The following is a 13,124-nucleotide window of genomic DNA, read 5'->3' as shown; positions in this document are numbered from 1 at the left end:
TCAATGGCTAAGATTAAATCTGGCTTGATCCATGTCTTTTGGACCACTCTAACACAGATTCATATTAATACACATTAATATTTTATTTTCCCTAAGTTTAAAATTAGGGACTCCATTAAAAATATTAATTATTTGAATATCTCCTGATCTGTTTAGAATCTGCCCAAACCCTTTCTAGGTATTGGATATCTCATGTGCCCCAACCTCTCCACCAAATTTCATGGCTAGAGCACATCCGATGCTACCCCAAATCAACATATTGGTTGCTCCTCTTCAGCTTCAACAATTTATAATTTAATTTAATAGGATAATTACAAAAAACAAGTCTAGCAAGCTATTCATGTTGGCCCTTCATTATCATCATCCTTTAATTACATTTAGATTTACATTTACCAAGTCTCCATACTTCAGCCTCAAGTTATACAACTCTTTTTTGTATGAACAATATGTTCACCAAGGACTTAGACTTGTAATATTCCTAATGGAAATATTAAGTAATAACAGCTATAAAATGCTCACATGCAACCAAAACTCAAAAATACCACAGAAATATCAGCACACCAACAATTTACTCCAAAGAAGCCAAGCCATTTTATTATATGATATGGTAGGAGTACAATGAGAGTGAACAAATGCTCTTGGGCTTACCTTAGGCAAGCTAGACAAATTCCCAGATGAGAAACCAAGGTGCCCGAACTGCACACAATTGAACTTCATGTCCCTAACTCGAATTAACTGAGCTAGACTCCTATTTTTTAGGAATCAACTCAAGTACACTGAACTTTAACTCATTAACTCGAATTGATTGTTCTTAACTAGGAGACAAGTGCTATGTCACCCCAGTTAACTCCTCCAAGTTGTTTGCTGATGTGGAACTCGAATTTTCTCAATTTTAATTAAGGCAAAAATCAAAATTGAGACTTTCTTGCTGCATTTTTCAACACCAATCTGGCTACAACTCTTACTGCCAACAATGGATGAAACTGTCACCGAGCTGTATTGTCACCATCCATGGACTTCTATGCTGTCACATAGCCACTAAAAGAAATTATTTTCTAATGGAATCATAAGATAATTTGCCCATATTTTTCCTTTGTGATGTGCTGGTTATGGGAGTGATTGAATTTCTTTATGGTGGCACTTTCAATCCCAGCTTTCTTACAAGACTGCAGGAAACACCTCACCCAAACTGATAGAAGAAGATCATTCAAAATTCTTCCTATAACCTATTGTTTTCGTGCACAAAGGTGGATACGTGGGCAGGCCCAAATACTCATGCCATGTCATGCTCCTTTTCATTTCCTCTAGTCCTTGAAAGCTAACCTCATCAAATGGCCAATTCTGAGCAGTCACATGTATTAATCCATCTAGCTCAGCCTGGAGTAAAGCCTCGCGCCAGAATGAAGGGTAAAGGCCCCACTATGTAGTTAGCATTTGGTAGCCACAAATAAGAATGGAGTCATCCCTATTGAACATGGATGAGAAAATTATTGTATCGGAGCCTAGCTCATTGGAACGTGGCCCCCACAAAAAGGCAAGTGAACAAGAGTTTATCCTTCCATACAAAGATCCTTGCAAGCTGTTGCCCTACCTTAAGGGTGTTCTGGATTTAATTAATTATAGGAGATTTTATATTTTCTCTTGGATATATATTGTGTGAATCATCTTCAGATCTTTCTAGGAACACAACAGAGTAAGCAATGGAAGAGCTAAGTTTATCCATTAGAAGTGGAAAGCAATAAAACAATACATGGAGAATGCTGAAATAGGTAATATCAAACCCTAATGAAACCTAAGGAACAACATGGGTGTGGGTTTGATGGGCATTGCAAAGAAGCACAAAAAACACTGTAATGAACAAAGTTCATATACGCAGCAATTATCTTCAGAATCCTTCGAAGACAGACATCCATTGTAGTACAATTAATTGTATATTAGAATTGTTGAATGTATAAAATATGTGTGTTTACAATGAGGGTGAGGGTCTGCTTATATACCCTAGGCAGGTACCTCTTCAACAACGGTTATGTCCTTAGGGACATACCTCTTCATTAACTAATTACTAGCTATTTAATCATTATTTATTGTTATTATTGTTGACATTATTTATATTATTATATATATATTATTCATAACAAACACCATGATCAATTGTCAGCTCTTCAAAACTCCAATGGCCAAGTGTATATGAAAATTTCAACTGTTTACTGGTTGTCTGACCTGAAGCCTATGCTGCTTGACAGACATGGTATTAAAGTTTCACATATGACACCCACTGTGATTTCAGGCCTTCTGTCAAAGGAAGGACAGCAAAGGTGCTGACCATGCACAAGTCGATCCCCTCATACTTGTAACAGCATTTTAATTAGTTTATCCTTTCAGTTTCCACAACACATTTCTATATTTCACCATCCTTGAATTTCTCTATTTCACCATCTTTGGATTTCTAAAGATAAAAGAGAACTGAACTTATATTCATGCTAGATGCCATCAGTCAGACTAAATACCTTGAGATCCAGCTTCATTGATGATATCCAATACAGATGGCAAGCATTCTGCTGAAGAAACTCCAACCTATTACCGAATGGCATTATCAAACAGATTAATAAGAACTAAAATTAAATCCCAAATATCATATTATGAGCAAAATAGAATCACTAAGAACAAAGATAGTGTGCTACCTCAGTTCTCAGGAAGGATGTGTTGGAACAAGTTAAAGAGGTTCTGTATTCTTGTAGCAACTGTAAAGTGTCAATCAGCATTTCTGTTGTTTTGAATGAGTGTCTTACTTTATACACTCGTGATGGAAACAACTGGTAGTGAGGAAACGCAACAAGAGATGGTTTCCAGGCTTCCTCAGTGCCCGAGCCAAAATATTTTGCAAGTAAATTCTTTTCAGACTCTGTCAATTCATCATCTTCTTTGTCTGCTGGCAGAGCATCTGCCCTTGATTTCCTTCCCCGAGGAACAAATTTTTCAATTGACATCTCAACAAACTGTACCTCTGGTTGGTAGCTATGGGGAACCTTCATGAAGAACAACCCAGTACCTTTTAGTTTATCACAGCAGTGACCTCTCTACCAGATGTTCACTCCTCAGCAACTCAACATTATCCCTTAAGCAATCAGAAAAATGTTCTTCTCTAGGATTTGCAAACATTTGCTAACTCATTACCCATTATTGACATATTTAAAGAGGAAAATCTTAAAATTTCAAAAGTCATACCATACGAGGACTGCAATGGAAATTGAAGCTGTTGATACCACCATTGTGCATGTGCTTTCCTAATGCTTTTCCTTTGGCTTTCTTCTTTAAATAGCCCTGCAGTTCTGATCCTTCACTGGCTAAGATAGGTAGATAATGTTAAGTAAAATTCACAAGAACATAAACCGGATGTATTGAACATTACGTAAACTTCAACCTTTGAGATCATAAATACATGACAAAACACTGAATATTTCGGTAAATCAGCCATTAATTGTCAACTTCTCTTCTAGCTAAAGGATATCAACTCGACCATCACGTTTCCTTCCAGTTCTTCCCATGCGTTGTATCATCCTTATTGGTGAAACGTTTGCATCAAAACAGATTACAAGATCAACTTCCATTATATCCAAACCTTCCTCTCCAATTGATGTTGCCACTATCGTGTTGTATCCACCTGCACGAAATTTCTGACCAAAAACTCAAAACATAATCAATAACAATGCAGTCTGCAGGTCATCCTCTCTGAATTGCAAATTGGAGTTCAAAACTCCACCTGTAAAACTGCTTGCTGAACTTTCTGACTCTGTCCCTTGGATGCTTTCCCTGTGAAAGTGCAAATTGTAAACAAGGATGAATTTTGTGTTGTCAAACTTGGAAACCTGAGCATGAGCTTAACTTTTGCTTTCAACCAGCATCAGATTAAAATATCAATACAGAACGAAATGTACTTCAACATCAAACCAAGATTCTAATAGATATGAAGAGAACGAAAATTATCAATGACTAACTCAAGAATAAAATCATAACAGCAAACACACCAGAGCTTTGGCCAATAAACTCCATAGCTTTGACGACATCTCCGAGCTTCCCCAAAGACTCCATAATATCCCTTCAATTCATCAATATCGCCTTCAAAATTAGAATTTAGTTTACCATGAAATTTGTTCAGTAATAAGATTTTAATAGACAAAAACATAGCAAAACAGAGAAATCAATATTATTAGTTCATAGGGAATAATACATCCAACCAACAAACTTAGGATTTGGTATGTTTGAGCACAGATCTCATTACATTTAGAAAATGAACTATATGGAACCATCACCAGATTTATTCATTCCAACATGGTAGTAAGACATTGGGGACAAGACATGTGACAAAAACAATTGAATATTGAAACATTGTCAGTGCCAGGCATGCATGTATGAGTGGAAAGTAATTACCCATTCATGATTTCTTAGCAGCATGTACAGGAGTATATTTGTCTCTAAAATAGTTCAAAGATAAGATAAGTTTATTAATGTCCAACGAATGACCACAGCAATAAGATCAATGGCACTGAAAAGTACACCAGATTTCACGACACATAGTGAGTGCAAAACCTCAGGTCTCACAGATTTCGAAGCTGAAGAGCTGTGGCACTTTGTCTGGCACTTGCTCTCCCAAGCTGACAAGATAACCAGGAAGAAAGAGGTGATCTTAATGTTCTTTCATTACATTAGATCACTAAGAGATTGCAATCTGTCTGAAAATCTGTTGCATGAAGAGAGCAAGGCACCTCTGCTATGGATAACAGAAGAATATCAAAAGGTGACTCCCTGAATTCCAATAGAGAAAATGATATCTCCCACTCTGATCTCATAATAGAGATGGAAACAAAAGATTAGATGCTCCTCTGTCTCGGCCTCATGTAAGTGGCACAACTGGCAAAGCTTATCCACCCCTAGAGTATGGTGGTCTGACTCAACATGGACCCCCTAAAACACCACCTAGGACAAACCAAGGGCAATCCTCATAGCAAGCATCCAATGTGTGTGCATATGTAAAGGTCTAATAATGAGGCCACCTCTCTACTACAAACAATGTTCAACATAAAATGGTATCTTAACTTCTTAAGGCCAAGGCCCTCAATGGATGCACTACACAGGACTTGGACATGTTGTACGTAGATGTTGTCTCCAGGTGAAATGGTTCAAGTCTTTTGTAGACGATAGGAGGTCACCTAGAGAATTGAAAGAGTACTTGAAAGGGGAAAGTTGATCCAAAAGTGATTAGAAACCTTTGAAAACCAACAATGGACAAGTCCTAAATAATATTTTACGTTTTAACGATAAGAGGTCACCTAGAGAGTCAAAATGTAATGTCCCCAATTTTTGGATTACCTTGTGATGTGGTTGGGGAAGATTTCCAGAGCTCATGTCAGCCAGGTCATAGGAGCGGGATTACACCATTAGTGGGCCTAGAGGGTCTTGAAGGAGTTTTATGGGGTCCGACTAGGATCATTTACCAAATTTCATCATCAGGATCAGTTCCACACAATTCAATCTTGGTTCAATTGCATTTGACTGATTCTTGTAAAACAGGGTTATAACTTATTATTAAATTTATTAGGCATGTTTTAATCATTTACACTAAGGTGCTATTTGGCGCTGATTATCTGGAGGAACACCATAGTGTAATAGCTTGTTGGAATCATGACCAAAAGATCTACAAAGAAACATGATGAAAAGGGGCTTTTGGGAGGGCATTTCCAAGGGTTAAAAGTAACTATAATTAGTTAATAAAAAGTCACTTTATTAAATAAAAATGGGGAAAAGTGTTTTTATTATTTAATTGGTGTTATGAATAAAATATACTAAATATAAATAATAATGATAATTGTAATAATGATTATTTAATTAGTAATTAGGTTGAAGAGGAATGTCTAAATGGGACATGACTCTCTATGAAGAGGCACTTGCCTAGTATATAAGCAGACCTCTCACTCTCATTTGTATCATCATTCTCATTCATACATTTTAATATATGTTCTTGTATCTCAATGGAGATCTACATATTCCAAGTCTTATGGAGTATTTAACTTGAAGAACGAACTTTGTTCGTTCCATTTGGTATCGGAGTTGTTCAATCCTCTGGCTGCTCAAACGCTACATAAAGCTAATCTGATCCGGCCTTTGGCCATCAACATTCTGTCAACCTTGTTGTTGTGCAATTCTAGCGTTTCGCTACACAAAATTTGGAGTTTTCCCATTTTGCAATCTTAGGCTTTTGGCCATTAAAATTATAAAAATATAAAAAATATAAAATATAAAAAAAAGGAAACTAAAAATAAAATAAATCATATCTTACCTAAAAAAACTAAGATAAAGACTTGGAAAAAAAATGAAAAAGAAATACAGAAAGACGATTTAAAAAAGAAGAAGCAAGAAAATATATATTATAAGAAAAGAAAGATATAAAAAAATAAAAATAAAAGGATTTAAAAAATAAAAACATATAAAAAAATATTATTAAAAAAAAATTACATTACCAAAAAAAATCCAAAATTAAAATAAGAAAAATAAAAAAATAAAAATCAACCAAAACCAAATAAGTAAAAGGTATAATTTTTTTTATATAAATAAAAACTAAACTAAACGCAGCCTCAGAGCACACGCACATTCGCGGGCTGCCACCATAGACCATCGTCAGCTTGCTTACCAGCCCTGACCGCCGAAAAACAAAAAAACCTTTCTCTGTCGTGACTGCAACCAGCTAACGACGTGGCCACTATTGATCCGCCCAACAAATCCATACAGAGTCGTATTTCGACCTCACGCTTGTTCCACCGCCAACTGAACTTTGTAAATTGTTGTTCCGACTCGGAGCCGCCCCTATTGCCTTGCGACTTTCCGCGGCATTGCCACTGCTTCTGCAACTCTGCCGAAACTACCACCCACATGCCGTCGATAGGCCACCCGCCATAAGTCATTGCCTTCCCTACCGCAAACACTGCTCGATTTTCGCAGTTGTGTGTTGTTTTCACTGGAAACCATCAATCATGTCAACACTGCGTGGTAATCGACTAGGCTACAGTGCGTTGAAATTAGGGCACCACCAACAAATAAACCGTAACTAAGTGCAGTTGTAAGGAAAAGAGTCGTTGAATGAAAGGACGTGATGGCACTTAAAAGACACAACTGTCCAAGGTTGAGTAAACTAAAAACATATTTGCTCCCAATTCAAATTAATAGCCGATTCAAATTTAAAAGAAAATCAAACTATTTTAAGGTAAAAAATTCTCTACATATTTGAAGTTCTCACAAAGTTAGGTATAAGGAGAAATTATAAATAAAATTCAAAGCGGAATCTTTTTTCTGAAAAGGAAAACGTGAATTATACTTAAAAGAGAGAGGTTACTGTTAGAAAATTAAAAAAATCATAAGTATTATTAAAAATAATTAAGAGTGTATATATATATATATATATATATATATATATACAAAATAAAAATAAAAAAAGAGGTGTTTATTTGAAAAAATAAAAGAAAGGAAGAATATATCAATGTCAATGATGAAAAATTATAGACAAGCAAAAATGGAGCCTAATTCGAAAATAAAAGAAGGAAGATTCTCCTATAAAAAAACACAACTGTCCAAAGTAGAGTAAAATAAAAACATATTTGCTCCCAATTCAAATTAATAGTAGATTCGAATTTAAAACAAAATCAAACTATTTTAAGGGAAAAAATTCTCTACATATTTGAAGTTCTCGAGAAGTAAGGTATAAGGGGAAATTATAAAAAAAAACTGAAAGCGAAATCTTTTTTTAGAAAGGGAAAACGTGAATTATACTTAAAAGAGACAGGGTACTACTAGAAAATTAAAAAAATCAAAAGTACTATTAAAAATAGTTAAAAAAACGAAAGAGGAGAGAGAGAGAGTCTCTGTGTGTGTGTATATATAGATAGATATTACAAAAAAAAAAAAATGGGTGTTTATTTGAAAAATATAAAAGAAAGGAAGAATATATCAGTGTCGCTAAGGAAAAATTATCGACAAGCAAAAATGGAGCCTAATTCAAAAATAAAAGAAGGAAGATTCTCCTATAAAGGTTTTCCAATTGTAGATTTTAGATTATTTACATTAAAAGGGTGTATCCAAAGGGAAGAGATTAATATCTCTATTAATCCAAACGAGGATAATTACATTAATAGTAATTTGGCAAATCAACTACTAATTCTAGAGCCAAATATAGGCGAACGAGAAGGCCTTTTTGACAGAAAAGAATATGAAATTAATGATTTACAAGTGACAACTGATCATTATGAATACATACCTCAATTTTGTGTCGTAACTATGTTTAACCCAAAAATTGACATCACTTTGGGTAAACCTTGGTTAAAAGAATTGGATACGTTCATGCTAAACTTAGAAAAAAAGATTTTCATGTTTCCTTACAAGAGGAAGATGACCCCTTTCCAGGATGAGTCAACGAAGTCAAAACCGATAAAGCCTTCATTAGAAGACTTTAAGGATATTTCGAAATTAATGTTTCAAGATAATAATAAAAACTATACCAAAGAAGCAAAAAGAGCTCGAAGAAGTCATCTCCAGTAAAGACAAAGAAATTTCGCGCCTCAGAGAACAAAATGAAAAACTACTATGTTATGAAACCAACTCACAAAAAAATAGAAAAGATAGATCAACGACTTCAAAATCAGCCTCTTCAAGGGGGCAACCTCCTTTACATTACACAAATGAACAATTCTTGGATGATACAAATGGCAATACCTCCTTTCTATATATAGGAATCTAAGTGGTCCCAATATAATCAAAGCCTATATAACAATAATATTGTAGGGGCACAACAATAACAATACTGGGCTTCTATGGGGCACAATAATAACAACATGGGGACTACATGGGCACAACAATACCATTAGGGGGTTGCACTAATAACAATAAGGGGCCACACTAGTAGTATAGGGACCTAACATGCCCCTCTCGTTCAAAAAGTGTTGTCCTCAACGCTTGAGTAGTTCTGGATGCTTCCGTATAAAATTATCGTCCTCCCATGTGGAATCTTAGGAAGTCCTCAATGTGCTCCATCATTCAACCCTTTTGTTTAAGATTTATCAATTAGCTAAAAGGTGTTGCTTTTTGTATTCTCATATTGTGCTATCATTTCTTCCGTAAAAATTGCCCAAGTGACAAATTGTTTACGAGAGCAAAGCCATCGATACCATACAAACTGATTTGGTTCCAAATATATAGTTGTAATGCGTACCTTTTGTGTGTTTTGCACATTATGGAGATCAAAATATTTCTCCATCTATAGTATCCATGTTACGGGATCCTTGCCATCAAACTTCCTCATATCGATCTTTGGAACATGGTGGGTCTTTAATGCCACGTTAGAGTCTATGAAATCATGATTAACATTTCGTTTGTTCTCGTCATTAGTTTTCTTTACTACCCTTTCGCCATTAGTAAGCATTTCTTGTAACAACTTTGTCAAAACTGTTTTCAAACCTTCCATGTTGCAGTTAATTTTTTCTTCTATACCATCCATCTTAGTTTCCACACCCTTTGAATTCCTTCAAACTAATTTTTCAACCAAACTTATTCAAAACTTCAAAAAAACTACACAATTTTTCACTATGTAAGAGCTCGATATTGAATCTATTGTATCTTTGTAATTTCAGATCTCCAAGGTCTGAAATTGCATCCTGCGGTATCACTCTGAGTCCTCTTTCCAACCCCGCAAGTCTGATCAAGATTGGATTCTCCAAGGAAGAGTTATGCTAAATCTCCCACGATGGCCTAATTATAGAATGGTTCCGTAGAGAGAACTTGTAACTTTAATTAGTTAATTTTGCAATTGAGGACATTGACAACCAAATGACTCCCACCAACCTGTTGCAAAGAAAAAGTTAGTTAAACAAATTAGATTGTAATGTTGGCTAAAAAATCAAGTATTTAAATTTAAACAACTAAACTTAAAAAACCTTTGGAATTGCTTACATGGTTGGTCCACATCTCTTGCAATCTTTGCTATGTTTTTTCCAAACATGCCTGTGGCTATAATGAAGCATTAATCTGTCAATGTACTTCTAGCTTCTAGGTCTCATCAAGGACCATTCGATCCAAGCACTCATACAATTTCACCTCCCCAACTTGAGCTTCTCCTAATTGAGTTTTGTAACTATACCTTGGGTCTAGGAAATACCTAGTGGCATGAATAGGGAGATGCAATTGACTATTCCATATCTTATCCATGATCTCCTAGATATACCCATACTTAGCTACTCTATCCTTGTAAGTTATCATTATCTACTCGTTTGCTTAATCCATGGCCTCATAGATGTAACTCGTGGCCAATTCTTCCCCATCTACCAAGTACAACACCTTAATAAGGGACTTAATAAAATACAAAAAAATTGGTGTTTGTCTTTCAAAAAATGTACAAAAAAACATTTTTTTGGTGTATTTTCGATTTTGTTTGTGAGCCCGCTAAGATTCGTTTCATTCATCACTTGAGATATGTTTTCAAGTTTGTGCTTGGGAAAGGAGACATTGCTCCAAGTTGTGAATCTCATGATAGCAAGCCTAACAAGGTACTTGCTCCAAGTGTTTTTCCTCATTAGGTTCAATACCCTTGAACGGTATATGTATTTTGCGATGCACATGGCATGTTCTATACAATGTTTTGATCGAATCTTATTTGATTGTGTCTTCAAGCATGAGGACTATACAATGTGTGTCACATGGGACCCAAAATATGACCATCTATTTGGACTCTAACATCTAACCAGCAAGAACATAGATAGAGGCATTATTTATGATGATTTGAACAACCCTTGCCTCCACACTAAAATAACAATCTCATCTAAAAGTCGAGCTAACAAGTTTAAATCTCTCACGTTATCAAATGCATAAACCAAATTTAAATACAAGGTTCCATGAGGGCCAAAGACAAGGAAATTTATGGTTGAATGATTTAGCATCAATCCATCCATCTAACAAGATGGTACAACCTGTTTTGGCCCATGAATCTTTAAAATTCTTCATGTATTAATCTATCGACAAAACCTCTTTTTGCAAAAGAGATCCCCTTAAATCATGCATATTGGAGCATTTAATCACTTCCCCACAACAATAGTGGGATCTCACTGGGAGTCCTAATTCCTGCAGCATTTACCCAAAGAAAATGTATAGCTTCAACCTCCCCTCCCTCTGGCTCAATGCCTTTATTTATAGTGCTGTAAAGAGGTTATTCAGGTCCACCATCAATGGGATAATCCCCCTCTTTGGGTGGGATAGCTCCCTTATTGATGGGATAAGTTCCTCCTTAATAGGGATACATGAACCAACTGGAGGCGCATCCATTTCATCAAACCGACCTCTAGAAAGTTCTAGAAGTAACCACAAGTAACTTTTTAAGATGAAACTTGCGCATTTTGCCTTTTACAGAAGGACGCACCTGTCCCTTAACATACAGAGCGTCCAAGGACGCAGCCTTTGTGAACATTGTGAGCGTCCCCGCAGGTAAGGCTTGAGAGAACCTGCGTCCCCAGAGATAAACACATTTTTTACAAGACTTTCTCTCTTCTTTGAGTTTGAGATGGATAGCAGAGGCATAAGACTTGCCTAAGAGGGTAGCATGACTGTTGATTGAGCCATACTAACTGTAAATAGTCATGGTGACATTTTTTAGTGTAACACTCACATAAGTTGGTATTAAGGTAAGCGAGTAACATTAAAGGGGATATTTACATCATGCCACCATCTAAGTACGTACTAAAAAGCAACATCTTTGTATTTCTTCCTCCAATGCTTATGTAAAGGCATATATGCATCATACCACCACCTAACCATGTATTCAAAAGCAAAATATTTGTATTGCTTCTTCCAATGGTTATCTAAGGTGGGATGAGTTTAACTTGGTTAAGAGGCACTAACAAAGATGGGAGAAGGCATAAAATAGCTTTGGATGTTCTTCTTTTTAGGCTACTCGTCGAAGAGAGAGGAACATAACAAAAGGGGTCCAAAACATCAACAGAACAAATAGAGGAACAGAATTCAAATTCAACAATAGCAATTGCTCTCATTGCAGCAAGATGACACTTCCTCCCAACTTTGTCATTTATCTCCTTCTATCTAGCCTTGTATTCTTCAAATTTCTCAAATTGAATTTGCAATTCCACTCTAATCAGTCATGTTGACCACTAGAGTGGCACCTGATGATTATATGAAGACTCCATGCCCAAGGATGTACCAATGGACACTTGTACGATCAGATATCATCAATCAACTGAGTTTTTAAACTCTAGTTCTATTTTTTCATCATCTTTCTTGCACCCAGAGTCCACACCCTGCGGGGAATTGTAATAAGTGATGCTAGTAATGATGAGTTTTGAGTCTGTAATAGGCCTAGGATGTTCGGACTCGATCAACAAACGAGTACACCTTGGAGTGTTTTTTTTATCTAGTTAATTATCCCTTCTTTTTCAGAGGCAGACAATTATTTGGATTTTTTCACTCACGTTTTACCCCAAAATCAAGGTGACGGTTTGAAGGTTGAGCCCTTAACACAACTTAGCGTCTAGAATCGATGTATATTACCATACTAGATCACACATAAAATTCATGGAATTTGGTTAGGTCTCTAGGTAGTCATTTTTTTAATTTTTAGATTTTCCACACTACGGAAATTGCAATAAAAATGGTACTTGTAATGTAATAAGTAATGTCTAGAGAAGTTGTATGGGCTATGAGTAATGAAATTTGCACCTCTCACCCTCAACTTTCTATTATGACACACTTTGAGGGATTAAAAATGTATTTTTAACCCTCAAAACCCACTTTTCCTAAGTTTAGTGGGAAATCTGGCAATTAATTAAGCCAGAAATTAAATAAATGGAGAAAAATAAATATCCACACATGCTAAATGTTGTTGAAATGAGCTGAAAAATTATGGGGGAGATAAACAAGGAAAGGACTCCTAAAATCAAAGAAAAGACATGTGCTCAAATAAAATCGAATTTTTGGCATTAAATGAAAAAGTTGTTTACTTGGAAATTCAAATTTGTGAAGTTAATGCACATTTGGGAGGATATGGTAGGATAATTGGTGGAGATTTTTGTGGGAAATTTGTC

At 35.7% G+C, this 13,124-nt stretch overlaps 1 protein-coding gene across 3 annotated transcripts in view; it reads right to left on the bottom strand.

The window, feature by feature from the left end:
- FANCM (DEAD/DEAH box RNA helicase family protein) overlaps positions 1-13,124 on the bottom strand; it is a 318,538-nt gene that overhangs the window by 43,162 nt on the left and 262,252 nt on the right. For all 3 annotated transcript variants that reach the window (XM_089428297.1, XM_089428299.1, XM_089428298.1), the window contains exons 14-19: positions 4,026-4,096; positions 3,761-3,810; positions 3,509-3,674; positions 3,226-3,353; positions 2,682-3,026; positions 2,508-2,574 (exon numbers count right to left, since the gene is read on the bottom strand). In XM_089428297.1, coding sequence (XP_089284423.1) covers positions 2,508-2,574; positions 2,682-3,026; positions 3,226-3,353; positions 3,509-3,674; positions 3,761-3,810; positions 4,026-4,096 — 827 coding nt within the window. The remainder of the gene's footprint in view (positions 1-2,507; positions 2,575-2,681; positions 3,027-3,225; positions 3,354-3,508; positions 3,675-3,760; positions 3,811-4,025; positions 4,097-13,124) is intronic.

This window comes from Pinus tabuliformis, chromosome 4_2 (assembly GCF_031772625.1).
Source record: "Pinus tabuliformis cultivar Carrire ecotype Pingquan chromosome 4_2, CPIR1, whole genome shotgun sequence".
NCBI classification, from domain to species: domain Eukaryota; kingdom Viridiplantae; phylum Streptophyta; class Pinopsida; order Pinales; family Pinaceae; genus Pinus; species Pinus tabuliformis.
This window is presented reverse-complemented; position numbering and strand designations above follow the sequence as displayed.